The sequence below is a fragment of the Nanorana parkeri genome, unplaced genomic scaffold (assembly GCF_000935625.1).
Source record: "Nanorana parkeri isolate BGI_ZX_2015 unplaced genomic scaffold, ASM93562v1 scaffold941, whole genome shotgun sequence".
In the NCBI taxonomy this organism is placed as follows: Eukaryota; Metazoa; Chordata; class Amphibia; order Anura; family Dicroglossidae; genus Nanorana; species Nanorana parkeri.
In genome coordinates, this window is record NW_017307209.1 from 411,022 (window position 1) to 427,014 (window position 15,993).

General features: G+C 38.6%; 1 protein-coding gene across 1 annotated transcript in view; it reads right to left on the minus strand.

Annotated features, from left to right (window-relative positions):
• Positions 1 to 10,046: 10,046 nt before the first annotated feature.
• FRMD3 (FERM domain containing 3) overlaps positions 10,047 to 15,993 on the minus strand; it is a 163,851-nt gene continuing 157,904 nt past the window's right edge. Inside the window, exon 15 of the mRNA XM_018566354.1 lies at positions 10,047 to 10,645. Within this exon, the coding sequence (XP_018421856.1) occupies positions 10,047 to 10,645 (599 nt within the window). The remainder of the gene's footprint in view (positions 10,646 to 15,993) is intronic.

Genomic DNA, 15,993 nt, shown 5'->3' on the forward strand with positions numbered 1-15,993 from the left:
CAGGCTGTCCCTGAACTGTCAGCGGATTGTGAGCTGGAGAGTCCCGACACAGCAAGATTGCTTCCTTTGCACATGGATCTGAGATGTTGTGCTGCTAGATTGAGTCAACTTAATTTAAGATACCATGTAAAATCCTTGGGGACTCACAAACCAGCTACTGAGAGCAGGAGAGGTCCATTGGCCAGGGGTGACTAGGTCACTGTACACAGCAGCAAGAACTAACCAAGGCAAAAAAATGTGTGCCATGCAATACATGCAATGGCTGAAAAAAACTACCTCATACTGAGAAGTGTGATGAGCACACGTGTACTATTGCAGCTAGTGATGCAGCACTTAATTCCCCATTGTGTTAACACTTTATGTGGAACAGGGGAGTAATGGTGGTGCTTAACAGTATCAGTAACTTAGTAGTTACTGATGCTCAGACAGAAAATAAAAGAGGACTCAGAAGCTTACCATGGTCATGTGCCAGGAAAACGATCTGTGGCTAATAATTTACCCAAGGGTCTGGAAAGCACCACGAGCAGAGCCCAGTGCCATAAGGTCACATTCCAGATTATCTTTGCCCCATCCATGAGCATACTCACAAATTGATTTTTCAGAGACTGAGTTACACCAGTGCCTGTGCCATGGCTCTGGACCTAGAGAGCACTCTGCAGCTAACACACTACACAAGGTTCACATTCCCGTCTAGTTTCCGTCTAGTTCTACAATCTTCAATCCAGCAAGGTTCAGGTATAGCCTTTAAAGCATCACTGAGTAAACACTGATCCAGATAGCTGCATAAGAGTTGAGCTCAGTTGTGTGCATATGAATTCTTAATTAAAGTAAGCAAGGATCTTAAGAAAAAATAACTATAGTTATTATTATTTTTATACAGGATTTATATAGCGCCAACAGTTTGCGCAGCGCTTTACAATATAGGGCAGACATTTCAATCACAATACAATTCAAGACAAGATGGTAAGGAGGGCCCTGCCCCTGAGGGCTTACAATCTAAAAGGGAGGGGGAAGTGATACATGAGGAGGGAGCTGCGTGGGGATTAATTGTTTGAGAACGTGATGGTCGAGCGGTTAGGTTGAACAGCATGAGGGGAGGGCTGGATAGTTGTGTTAACGATCTCAAGGGAAAAGACGGGAGAAGGTGCACGGGTAGGAGGAAATATCAAGAGCTCAGTTTTTGAGAGATTGAGTTGTAAGAAGTGTTGCGACATCCAGACGGATATGTCGGATAGTAGATTAGTGACACGCACGGACACAGAGGGGGTGAGTTGTGGAGTAGAAAGATAGATTTGAGTGTCATTGGCATAGAGATTGTATTGGAAGCCATATGTGGTTATTAACTGGTCAAGGGAGGAGGTGTAGATAGAGGAGAGAAGCGGTCCAAGGACAGAGCCTTGGGGGACCCCTACAGAAAGAGGAAGAGGAGGGGAGGATTTAGAATTGTAGGTGACGCTAAAGGAGCGCTTAGATAGGTAGGAGGAGAACCACGAGAGAGCAGAGTCTTGTAGTCCAAGTGACTGGAGTTTTTTGAGGAGGAGCAGGTGGTCAACAGTGTCAAAAGCAGCAGAAAGGTCTGATAGCAAGAGTAGGGAATAGTGGGCTTTGTTTTTAGCAGTGAGTAGGTCATTAGTGAGTTTTAGGAGGGCGGGTAAAAGTTAAACTTTTCTCAGTAGAGAAAGGATGTCCATCCTACTAGGACACTAGCAAACAACTGAAGCACAATAGGAATGGGAGGGGTTATGCCTGGCTGGCCAACAGGTTTGTGTTTTGCCAGTGTCCATTTCCTCCTGTCTCTGAATGTTGAATCCTGTGTCTCTAATGAATGAAAAAGGAAACACTTTTGTTATGCTCCATGTAAGCTGTCTGTTAACCAGCATCATTTTATGAAGTAAGTGGGTAAAGATTATGTGGATATCATATACAGGACTTCAAATCACATGCCTTCACATCACACACAAAGTAGGAACAATAAAGTTTATTGAACATTCAAGAAAAACAAGGAAATATATCAATATAAACTGAGTGAATAATGAGTATGAAGATACATTAGGAAAAATAGTATTTTTTGACCCCTAAAATCATTTTCTCTGAATTTCATATTTCATGATCTTCACAATTAGTTCAGGGCCTGAAATCCGTGTGTTGTATTTTGTATTTGTTGTATACTGTATGTGTTGTATATAAATATGTTGCATGCAAGCCCACTGGTGTTGACTCTATGGGGGTGATTTACTAACCTTAACACACACACACACCAGGTGTGTGTGATTTTCACACAGCAAAACGTATTTATCAACCAAAAAGTCTCTAAAAGCATATTTCCACTAATGCCATATATGGAAAAACCATGCACATGATGCATATATAATGCTGCTTCACAGTTTAGACAAAAATGGTTAGCTCATGCATTTACATTCCTGCATTCATCAACGCAAGCAACATAACATAGAGCTAATTTACACCACATTACCTTGCAATTCATTGCAGGGCTTTCCAAAACACACCTGCTGGGTGTGTACACACTACAAAGGTGTTTCGATTCCTCCCATAGATCATGCTGGGAGGGAACACACTACAGAGGTGTATACACGTTCGTGGTGTGTTTAAAAGGTTAGTAAATCAACCCCTATAGCTCACGGTTGGTCCATGGAGCAGACCTCTAAGAAGGAGCTAACAGTAGTTCCCTTCATTATTGCATTTTGTGATTGGAATAGCTCCTGAATTGCAATACCCTGCTTTCAAATTAAGCTGGCGATAACTGGAAAATAAATAAAGACTCTTTATAAGGTCTTCTCATAGTAACATACCTTTCCCTCTTACCCTTGATATTTTTCATTCAATGGATTGGTACTGGATTTGAAAAGGAAATGCACATAGTGATTCAATGAACCCAATAAAATTTATGGGATAGGGTAGTGAAAGAATCCAAAAGACTCTTAGTCTACCTTTGTTTATTTTTTGGTTTTTGGTTTTTCAGGGAAACTGTAATTTTCAAACTTATTTCAGATTGATTAGGTTGTGACCAGAAACCAGACAGAGCATAACAGTTTACAAAAAAGGAATCGCAAACTGTTAAATAATTGTATTCTTTTGTAGGATTTTATTAGGGATTGTCAGAATAATAACATACAAAACAATCTGGATGTTGACATAGAAATGTGAAATTTACTTCATACAAATATCATAAGGCTCCAATGACAGGTAGAATTTCTTCTCATTTGCAACAGAAAATGATACATTGATTTGAATTGAAGTTCCCAGAGCTGTATTTTTAAATAAGACGAAGCACAAAAAATACATTTTTATTACAGACATAAATATAAATCACTGTTCCAACATTGTCTTCATAAACCCACTAACTTCAATTATACATACATAATAGACTGAACAAGGCTGGTCACAAGAAAACCATGTACTCACTGTGATTCCAATTGCCTTTCCCTGTGCTGTCATAAAACAGGCCCAAATGGATACAAGTCTGTCTAAGTCTTTCCCAGCTGTCAAATGTCAGTTTAAAAAAGCAATGACATTCCTTCTTCATTAGTCATTTTTTTTCCTTTTAAATATTTTGAAGCCCTACAAGCAGAGCCAAATGCTATTTAAAAGCCAGAAAAGAACAGGTTTTAAATAAATCAAATAATTTTACCTAATTCTGAGATTGCTGAAATTGTATTAATGGCTGTATCCGAAAAGTCCTTCCTAAGAACACCTGACTGCTGAATGCTTTTACCTTTATTAGTCGGAATATCATCTGCTGCGGGACTATGTGCTGCCTACGTGTGATTCCACTGTCCAATCAGCAATAAAAATGGCACTGTCCTTGGGCAGGGGAATGGTGTATGGGTGAGTGTTTAGCTCTCTAGTCAGGAAAGTTAAGTCCTAACTAACAAAATTAAACCAGTTTCATAGGACACACAGAAGATGATCAGTATCGTTATTGAGTGGACTAACCCTCTTATATGGGATGCTCTTTTAAGTGTCTCCTAAAAAATTGGCAACTACATAATATAATGTATATGTATATGTAATGTATACATAATATATATGTTACATAATATAACACTGCAGTGAATGTACAGAAAGATCCTTTGGCCTGATATCTCAAAGCTGCTGGGTTCTTTTTGAAACTCACTTTACATGGGTATACAAAAGTCTCACATGGAAAAACTTTGAAGTAAGGTAACAGTGGGTAGGGTACAGCCTCTCCAAAAACTAAACAATACAAAAAGCACTGCACCTAGCAAAACACCTTACTCCTGCTATACATTCCCAGCATAACATGGTTTAAATCAAAATGGTCAAGATCAAGTATGCACATTCATTTTCATTGTGCATATTTGCTTTTATTCTTTTTATGCTAGGGTTGTTTTGCAGATGTAAGGTGCCAATTGCTAGGTGCATTACCCAAATAACACGGACTGGAGGTGATAAGATGAATTGTGCGATTTTCTATACCACACTGATGGTCATGCTTTCAGAAAGGTTTATTGAAACGTAGGGGCTGTACACATCTACAAAACATCATAAAAGGTCTAAACGCATAAGCATGCACATGTGCCCAGTGTAAAGGTATATGTTTGTTTCACAATATTTAGCTACAAAGATTGTACAGCTGCTGGATTACACATAATCCATCTGAATCATTAAAGTCTGTAGGTTGCCTTGGTCCCATTCAGTCTGAGCTGAACAGAATTTAGTATAACTGGGACAGAAATACACAGGAAGATTCTTCTATTAGTATTGTCTTAACACAAGTATGTTTTATAAGATTCAGTGCTACAAATCAGAGATCAATAACAGTTCTTTGTCATAACTTTAACATAGCATTTGCTCATTTTGCTTGTAAAAATATTATTTCACTTCTTATGTTCAGGAGCTGATGTCATATTGTGAAATGTATCCCGAACAATAGCCAGATGTTTCTGTGGCTAAGCCTTTTTTCTAATATTTGGTCAAAGAAAAACACTGGATGGAGCTCATCAACAAAACGGCAGTGACACACATTGCCATATTGTTCAGCACATTGTCTTGAGAGCTGGGAGAGACTTGATAAAGTGCTCACATATCTATATTTCACACTACCCAACTTTCCAAACAATTCTAAAGGTCACTTATTTACTCTTGTGTCACTTACACGGAACACATCCACCCTCTTTAATGATGCTTCACACTTGCTTTAACCTGCTGTGATTTTTATTCTTCATGTGTCTAAATTAATTATATGTTAACAGACATAAAGTACATTGCATGTACACGGCAAGAAGGTTTTAGACTAAATGATATATTTAAATATCCTGCTCAGTAATATAGGTTTTAAGAACTCTATCTATTGAGGAATATAAATATTTAGCTATAAGCACAATATAACCTAATAAGTACAGTCATTTTTAATGGGAGTGATTTATTAAAGTGGGTGCATGGTATGCTAAGCCATTAGCCTGTATTTATTTGAAACCTTCAGATTATCATAAAAGTTAAAAGTTATTCATTTCCTCTTAAATAGGAGCTGCATGCTAAAGCTTCATAGGGATGTGAAAGAGGTAAGTATAGTCTGCTAAGTCTGCACTCAGGTTTAAGTTCTTAATTCTATGTTCTGTTTTTGTGAAGGCCATGTGATAGAGATTTCCAGGACCTGTAGCCTATTTTTATGTATATTGTACCCCTAGAGGTCAGTGCAGAGACCTACTGTATAACACAGAAGGGAATTGAGATCACTCATGATAAGCAGACCAGAGATTCATGGACATAAAAGTGAATGCCATTTATAATACATTACCCCAACCCAATCCTCACTTAATAGGTTATTGTTGAGTTGCTGTTTAGAGGACTCGTTTGCACAAATTTGTATATCTCCCTAAGATTCAAAACATAATTAAATACATCTAAATTTATTTAAGGATACATTGTTTCATTTATTACCCCTTTCTCTCTTTTCTTTTACTTACATTATAAAGTATTGAATAGCCCATTGCCCATTGTGAACAGGCCATTGTCAGTAGATTACTTATTATTAAAATTTGACTGGCAGGTTATTTAAATAACAGATTCATTTATATGTCACTGAATGTATTTTACTCAAAAAAAACAGAATATAGCTATGACACAGCTTTCATTTGTACTAATAGAATCAAACCCACATTTAAATAATATTAGATTTTAAACAATGATGACATGTATGTCTCAATGAAAGGAAAATACTTAGCTACATCAGCAAGGGGATCCCAGAACATGCTGGCAGATTGAGATCACCAACATTGGATACCCACAGCAACTGCTGTTCCAGAATTTACAATATTCAACAACATACAAGTCACCATAACTGGGGTTGTCAAGGTAAAATCACAATGAATATCTAAGGCTGACCTATAAGCTAAGCCCTTTAAAGGAAACTGATAGGACCTTATTTATTAATGCATCTCCTCAGTTTACATCTGTCTTTATTGCCACATGGCCAGTAACCGGAGTAAACAGACATTGGAAAACAACACTTGTAGAGTGAACAAGTCAATCTGATTCATGGCTATGGGACACTGCAGACACTTCTTTTTTGAGACATTTTTATAAATAAGGCCAGATATATGCTGGAGAAAGAAGTTAGTGAGTAGATGAATTCATAAAAGTGTGACTTCTCTTCAACTTGTTAGATGTGTTTGACTCTTTCCTGTTCAGTTACACACAAGAAATTGTATGTTCTCTCAACCAACCAATTGACTAAAGTCTACACTTTTATGAAATCACTCTAATATAATAGAATATCAAGTGCTTGTGTAAAAAAACAAGTGTGTGCAATTTTAGTTTTTCTCTTTTGATGATGCAAATTTTTACATGTGTGAAGAACAAAAAAATATCATACACGTAAACAAGAACGCTCCTCAAGAGGAGTGAAATAAATAAGAGTTTATGATCAGTTAGAAAAAGCACCTTCTATACTTCATGAAAGTTTTCATTCCTAGAAAATCTTGCAGTTCCATGTTAGTTGATGGGTGGAATTTACAAAAACAGTAATAACAAAGAACTTTCGTATTCCTCACCTTTACTTGCAAAGTTATTTCAGTTGTACATAAACTCATTGGTTGTAATTAAAACCATATTTACTAACATCTATTTTTTGGTAGAATAGTCAAAATACAGCCATGGTCAAACTATATGTGGAAGGCTTCTTTCGTTATTGGAATTTGTGGGAATTCAACATTAAAATGTCATGTATGTGCATTAATTAGTCATTAATTACTTCCTGTTGGTCATAAAACTTTTCATCAAAGGGTCACAAGCTATGACAGATCAGAACTATGGCTGCATATAACTAGAGTGCAATCACTGGGAACTCTTACTAGTAAAAATACTAAAAAGAGCAATATCATGTAAAAATGAAAACATGCCTATTACAAATCTGTAGGTTCTTCTTAGATAATAATTTACATTTTTTTAAAGGCCAATTTCACCAAAGTTTGAACTTTACACTGGCTTCTTACATATCCCACAGTCTTGCTGAAAGATCTCTCTATCCGGGTTGCCCACCATCATGCAACTGCTCTGCGGATGATTTAAAGGAGCACAGAATGTCTACTTAGTTCATTTTGAATACCCTAGCATGAGCAGGGGAATAAAAAAACACAATAAGAATTTGTTTTGCACAAATGGACCATTGGAGTCCAATCGTGCAAAACACGAGTTAAAATTTGCTTTGCTTCATGAACATTCTCTACTTGTTTAGTAAATTAACCCCTCTGAGTCATATAAGAAATAGTAGATAATTCAATCTACTTAATTCTGTTTGACTTGTGATTCTATAGAAAATCATGAGGTTGATCTGTGGGTAACCATGAATAAAGTATGGACTATGATACCCACAACAATTAAGGCAACACTCTGCAACAGTCTGTCAATGTTAATCAGGGCATTTTGATATGGCTTGCATATCATAAAACAGATACTAAAATAAGATTAAAAAAATATGTTTTGTTTCCTTCCCTTAGCACATAGGTTAATACATTGTTCAACTTTACCATGATTGTCCAGAGTTATTTCAAATACAATCCACAATTTGAAAATATTTCATATAAAATCAGTGTTCTAGCTCTGAAATACCTTGCTAAATAAACAAAACATGCCATAACTGATGTCCATGTCATCTTCATGCTTTTTGGGTTGTTCACAGACAATTACTATTAACCATGTTAAAAAAAAGATCTAAGGAAAAGTAACGTGGAAGTGCTGCTGACATTAATTGAAAAGTTTAATTGTCTGCTACTACTGGTTAGAAAATGAAAAATATATTATGTATGTGCTCACAGATAGCATAGCATTTGCACTTGGCATGATTGCATTCATAATCTGATTCTTTTCATAGTAGTGAGCTTTTAACATGATGACTACTAGTGCTAAGCCTGCTAGAATATGAGCAGTTGAATTACCTGTGAACACATTCCCTGTAGATTGACATGATCCTGAGCCCATATATACAAATGATGGAGTAATTTGTCTTTACCCAATGATGTGTTCAAGGTGGTCTTGCCATTTACTGGCCACTTTAAAAAATCAATGTGCTTATGGTTGTCTTCGACCCAGTTCCTTTTGCCTTCCCTTTTGTGTAAAGGGTACCAAAGAGACAGGAGAGATAGGTAGTTAGAATAATACACAGATAGTGTTTTTCTCTTCTATGTCTAGTAGTGGACATCTTGTCCCCATGTCCCTAGCAGAGACAGATATTACAGAGGGGACTAGGAACTGCAGTGTATGCCCTACCTTTCCCTGTCAAGTTTCTGATATCTATCTCCAGATAGTTCTCATTGGCAGGGTCATAGCTCCAGTAATAATGTGAGGCAGGTCTCACATGAATACCTACCATATACAGGCAGTCTTGAATCAGGCTCCCAGCTCATTGGACCCAATAAGGGTTGCTCCTTCTGCTACCATGCTTCTATGCCACTGCTCATGTTACAATGATGTTCACTTGCACACAGAGAACTTAATTGAACAATAACACCATGCAGCAAGGAGAGAAAATCTGCACAGTGCACTAACCCATTGCAAATAATCTATTTTCAGTTGATGTTTGCCTTACTGGCTACTTTTAATTTCTAGAGTGTGCTGCACTTTGCACATTTCTCTCTAGCCTGCTAACATCTCATGCCATCTCTTTTCCAACCTTTACCTCCCAAAAAGTATTGGAAAAGACACCCATAAATACAAACCATATATTAATCAGACAAATCCAACAATTTGCAATGAAAAAGGATCAGCCACTTTTTTAATTGATTGCCTGTGTAAGTAAACTGACCCCTTCTACCACAATTTCAACTCAGTTCAACCCATGTATAAAATACGCTCTTAGTTCAGAGTAACGTTTATAAATATATCAATAAATAAGTCACTGGTTCACAAATCTATTGTGTTTTGAATGCAATATTCTCCAGTCTCTCAATGTAAACCTTCTGAATGTCATGTGTAAATGATGTGTTTTGGACAAATGAGATGTTGAAACAAAACCATATTAGGAAAAAAATATACCGACAAACATTAAAAATATTTTTTCTTAACATGCTTTTGTGCATTAATCTTTTCACTCTGTACAATTACATAAGTTAAGAAGACATATTTGTTTACTACAAATTTACCAAAATATCGAAACACATAAAAAGTTAAGAAAATAAAACCAGCAAAAATGTTGCTTGTATAGGCATCGGTTATTTCTTCCAGTGCCAGAGACACCTGGACCACACTTGTGTGATATGTTCCGCTTCTCTATGACATGGAAGGAGTTGGGGCACATTAATCTGAGGTTTATATCCAAAATGAACCAAACAGAACTGCCAAAGATCAAGGACAAAACACACCATGTCAGCATCAAAGAATATATACATAATAACCCCACTATACAGTAAAAAAAAATGCAACAAAAAAAAAATCAATAATTTTTACAATGTACTTTCTTCATTTTGGTAGCAGTTTACATAACCCCTTGGAGAGGAAAAATACCTCTTTGATATGGTGGGGAAAATAGAGATTTGAATATAACCCTCAGATGTTAATATTGCAATAGTTTAAGAGCTGTTGGCGACGTTAAGTGCCATGCTGATCTTGCATGCCAGCCACTTCCTAAGTGGACAGTAGTACTCATTGTGGAACTGCTCAAATTCTGGTGTTTGACGGATTTCATGAAGGAAGGAAATGTCAATGTCCGACTCCAGCAAGACGAGAAGAAGAGGAAGAAGCACCAAAAGCAACCCCAACGCCACCAAAACAAGTCGGGAGAAGCTCTTCAGGAAGGCATTCAGCTGCATGTTTCCCATTAGGAAATTGTAGCTTACGCTTAGGGCTTTCCTGGCCTCCTTCAGCTCTTCCTCCTCTGCAATCAAAAATGCATGTTCATCTGCATCAAACTCCTCAAATGAATCAACATCGTCTCTGTCGCTCTCTGGTCTGAGGGAGCTATTAAAGAGCATCTCAATGCCCTCATCTACTGGTGTAGGCAGCAAGCTAGCACTTGGGTTATACATCTGCTCTGAGATAGTTAAAGGCTCCTCCTTCATACTTTCCTCCTCATCCTGCCTAAGATCTGGTATCACTTCCCTGTCTCTGGTAGGGGAAATGCCAGCTGCAGGGGGAGCATTGACATCATTGTAATGTGAAAGCAGGATGCCTAAAAAGAAAACAAAGAAAAAGCATATTTATTACTATCCAACAGTATCAATCATGCTTGGTGTATTCAATAAAAGAAATGGCAAAGTGCAGTAACCCATAGCAGCCAACCAGCAATAAAAGATGATCTGGCTTAAGGTAACTAAAATCTGATTGGCTACAATGCCTTGCAGTACTTTACGCTTAAGCTTTGCTCTAGGTATAGCCTTGTTGAATAATATTTTTATACAGAAATTAAAGGGTACATATTGTTAGCAATGCAGGACTTATGGTAAGAGGACATCTTTAGTTGAATCTTGATCAATATGTTATTGTGTTAGTTTTCTAGTCCTTGCTGTATCATTAATAGGCCTCTCATACATTCATTCTCACCAGAATAATAGGTCTGCCTGTTGTTCATTTGCCAATTGACATCTGATTTACTGGAGCAGACAAAATCTGAAGCAGCTGTGCATGGCAACCACACAATTCTACTTCCCATGTTTTTAGTTTTTCTACTGTCAGGCCCAGATGTGTATTCTGGTTGGAAAGTCCTTGTGACAGGACTGACAGGGTTGTTAGAATTTACCACTTGGGTTTCCTACAGTTGTGGTACAGCTCAGTAACAAAGCATTATTGAAGAGTTAATCAAGTAGCATTAACAGGGCTTGATGTTGATTTCCCTGTCCAGGGAAATAGAAGCACTAACATTGTCATGTGACACGTTGTCACACATCTTGCAATGTGGAAGATGATCCACAGGTGCCAGTGAAGGTATGTCACCCTGTCCATTGTGATAGCTGGGTGGGGGAAAGGGGGTTGTGGCTGAGACTAGCAGAGATAAACATGACCCTTAAAATATATATAAACCCCATCATTAAATCACATTTAAGCTTTAACATGGTAATGTAATTTGACAAGAACATTTTAATATTTTAAAATCTTATAATAATTCCTGGTGTAGTTCCTTGTTCATGCACCTTCTATATAGGGTGACAACACTCCCAACATGCTCTTCCAATGGAGAAGCACATTGCACTGGCATGGTCGGCTGTTCTCCCTATCAAAAAACCTGCCCTGAGAAACAATGTGCAGCAGTTCTTGAAGTGCATGCCTGTAAACAGAAAGTGGCTGCAAAAAAGATGGAAAAAAAATATACAAAGTGCTTTTTAAGTACAAAAAGTTATCTCTTGCCACATAGGGACCAATCAGAATCAAACCTATCCTGCAAAATTAGAAACAAACATTTACATCTTCAGCAAAAGTCAACAGTACCATTCTAGTAGCTCTAGTCAACAATGTCCCAGCCCAAACCAAATTAGATAATTTCTGCCAGGCAGAGGTGAAGTGTTCTAATGTTATTTTTCTGCAAAGGATGGTGAGGGGGCACAATGTACAGAGTTTCCAAATTAAAGTGCACTTCTACATTGCACTGAAGGAGAATTACATGGTTACAGAGTTGGATAAATAGCCATATTTATAAATATGAAGCATTGGTGTAATGTTACTCTTTCAATCACTAATCTATTACCAAAAAAGATTCAAGATGCCTAGATCACTGTGCATAGCATAATTTGTGTACGAGAAAAAAATAATTGGCTCTCATTTGAAGAGTGCTGAAGCTAATGGCCCTCTGACTTACCATAATTATGAGATGTTTCCTTCCAAGCAATTTTAAAGCAGCATTGCATTGTAATTACTTCTGTGGTCAAGAGGTTTGATGTATTGGTTTCTCAAGAAAGCGAGTTCCAGATTTTAACTGCTCTAACTGAAAAAAAGCCCCTACGCCGCTTGTGGTTAATTCTTTTCTCCACCACTTTTAGGTGGTCGCCTCTAGTCTTTGTTATGGAGTTTTCCATAAACAGTTTATTGCTGATGTTTCCATCACCACTAAACATTTTTTACATCAAAATCATGTCCCCTCTTAGTCTCCTCACTTCTAGTGTGAACAAGTTTAAATTTAGTAGCCTTGTCTCATAGCTTAGGTCCTCCAGCCCCTTAATTAGTTTAGTTGCCCTTCTCCGGACTCTCCTTTCTCTGGATTGGTGACCAAAACTGGACCGCATACGCAAGATGAGGCCGAACCAGCGATCTATAAAGTGGCAAAATGATTGCCTTGTCTCTACAGTACATTCCCTTTTTAATACAAGACAGTACTCTGCTTGCTTTGTTTGCTGCAGCCTGGCATTGCATGCTATTGTTCAATCTGTGGTCTACTATGACCCCCAGATCTTTTCCCATTTCTGACTTGCCTAGTGGAGTACCCATTAATATCTATTCCTTTCGCCGTTTTTTTTACCCCAAAATGCATTACTTTACATTTTCAACATTAAACCTCATCTGCCATGTAGTTGCCCACTCCCCTATTTTATCCAGGTCCTCCTGTAATGTTATAATGTCTAAGTCTGTGTCTATTACCCTCCCAATTTTAGTATCATCCGCAAACACAGAAACATGGCTATTAAAACCTTCCCCAATATCATTAATAAACAGTATGGGGCCCAGCACAGAACCCTGGGGCACGCCACTCTCAACCATAAACCAATCTGAAAGAGAGCCATTTATCAATACTCTCTGGACTCATTCCTGTAGCCAGTTCTCTATCCATGTACACACCATTTCATCTATGCCCATAGACCTCAGCTTGTGTACTAAACATTTATGTGGTACAGTGTCAAATGCTTTGGCAAAATCCAGATATACCGCATCCACCGGCCTCCCTCCATCCAGATATCTACTCACCTCTTCATAGAATGTTAGTAGGTTGGTCTGACAAGAACGGTCCTTCCTAAATCCGTGCTGATTATCATTTATTATACCATTGAGATGAACAAAATCCACTAAAAAGTCCTTTATCATCCCTTCTAACAGTTTGCATACTATTGATGTTAGACTGAGTGGTCTGTAGTTCCCAGATTGGCATCTTGAGCCTTTTTTGAATGTTGGCACTTCTGTAACCTTACGCCAATCACTTGGTACCCTACCAGTCATTATGGAGTCCTTGTAAATGAGGAATATTGGTCTCGCTGTAACCAGGCTGAGTTCTTTAAGTACATTTGGGTGCAGATTATCTGGTCCTAACGATTTATTTGCATTAAGTTTTTCCAGTCTTTGTTGAACCCCGGCTTGTTATATAATATGGTCAACAGCATAAAGTAGTGTTACATCTAACTACTGAACAATAATAACAATAATATAAAAAGGTATGGACAATAGTGAACCAAAGCCCACTTCCTTAAATATCACTTTATATTCTGCGTTATATCCAACTTTTTGTACTCAGAGATCTGTGTTATTTACTAGAAGAAAATTTTGATTAGAATCTTTCTGTGTGGCAACATAAGGTACTGAGCTCTCACAACTACAGTGGAGCCTCATTCTCCTGTTAACAATGTGCTTAAGACTGGATACCACACAATACCCTTTTTATCTTTATAGTTATAACAATACCAGTTTTGCCACAATATGACTTTTTACCTTCTGTCTATATCCCCATTCCTGTCCCTGTAACAGGAAGTGAGGGGAAATCTTCCTAACAGGGACACACATATCAATAAAAAACAATGAAGGGAATTTATCAAAACTGAAACAGCTGTGCATGGCAACCAATCTTTAGTTTTCAAATCTAAACTATACAAACTGAAGAGAGAAGCTGATTGGTTGCCATGCACAGCTGCTCTAGATTTTGTCGGCTCCAGTTTTGATAAATTCCCCCCAATGTTTCTAGCAACCAAGGGAAATGTTAGAACTTCTGTAAGGTTTTGTATTGCAGTCCATATCACCACCAGAGATATCTACTTTACTCCCTGTCCAGTTAAAGGGCGAAAGTGGGACATTAGAAAACGTACGAAGAATAGAAAACTATATCTGCAATGCCTTGTAACTTTCTTTGACCTGTTTAAAGGAAATGTGTAACACATACAGAACTAGAACTGTTACACTAGCAAAACTGTGCCTATTCAGATACAAGGTTGCATTGAGGGTGTTAGTAAGGCACTCCACTCAGTGTAGCCCCTACCCCCTAGCTTTTTCACCTTTTCAATCCCCCTGCTCTGCAACCATTCTTCTTCTGTTGATATCTTACCACTTTCCTCCTTAATGTACTCACTCTCTTGCTCTATTCCTATTCTCTAATCCACCTCTTAGCACCCCTTCTCTCTCCATCTCACTGTCATAGCTTTCCTCTTATGTGCCTGCACTTCTCTTTCCAGCCATTGATTTCTCAAGCATTCCTCTTCAAAATCTCGGTTCCTTCTGGCCAAAGTTTTCAGTGCCTCTTGTCTCTCCTTTAGTGCCCATGCACTGGATCTTCACTTGCATTGCGCTCCTCTTTCATTCTATATAAGAAAGTACTAAGGGGTCTATTCACTAAGCTGCCGTAGGCAGCCGAGTGAATGACCGACCTAAAGCGAAGTGAGCCGAACGCTGTTCAGCTATTCACTTCAGGCTGCTACCGCTGATTTCAGCCGTATATCGGCTGAAATCAGCCGTACATCGGGTGGCTTCTCATGGCTTCGGGTCGGCCGAACATGCTTAGCATGTTCGGCCGACCCGAAGTGCAGAAGGACTTCGACTCAGCCGATCAAACATCTGGATCGGCTAAGCCGAAACTCCGACAGGCTACCCGTTGCTGTTCGGTCTATTCTTATAGATGCCGAACAGCAGTGAGTAAATAGCCGAATGACGCTGAGCGGCATTCGGCTAAACTGTTCTGCTCGGTCTCTCTGTGGGACCGAGCAGAACAGAAAAACAGTTAAAAAAGTAGAAAAATAAAAATAGAAAACGATTGTGCTGAGCTAGCAATGACAGCTAGCTCCGCCCAACAGTTTTCTATTGGGCGGCGGTTCTGCTGCCGTCAAAAAAAAGAAAAAAATAATAATTTTGGCCATAGGAATGCATTGCTAGATTCCTATTGGCTATTTCAATTTGCAATAGCCAATAGCAAACTACCCACCCTCTGCTGTCAATCAGTAGTGGGGACCTGATGGAGAACTGCAGCAGAGGGCGGGTGCAATGCTAGTTTGCTATTGCAAATTGAAATAGCCAATAGGAATCTAGCAATGCATTCCTTTGGCCAAAATTTTTTTTTTTTTTAATATTCTGACACGACTGCGTGTCAGAATAAAAAAAAAAAGAAAAAGCAGTGTATCTCTCCTGGGCGGCCGGGAGCGGGAGACTCCCGGAGCGCCCGGGCGAGTTAGGCTGTCTGGAATCAGTGTCCCTGGTTAGCTGGTAACCAGAGACGCTAATCTCTCTGCAAGTGGCCGGAGCCAGCCGTAAGATCACGGCTGGCTCCGCCCAGCTGTCAGAAGCAGAAGCTGGCAGAAGGGAATAGCCCGTACAGCACCCCTTCGGTTCTACCGGAGCGCA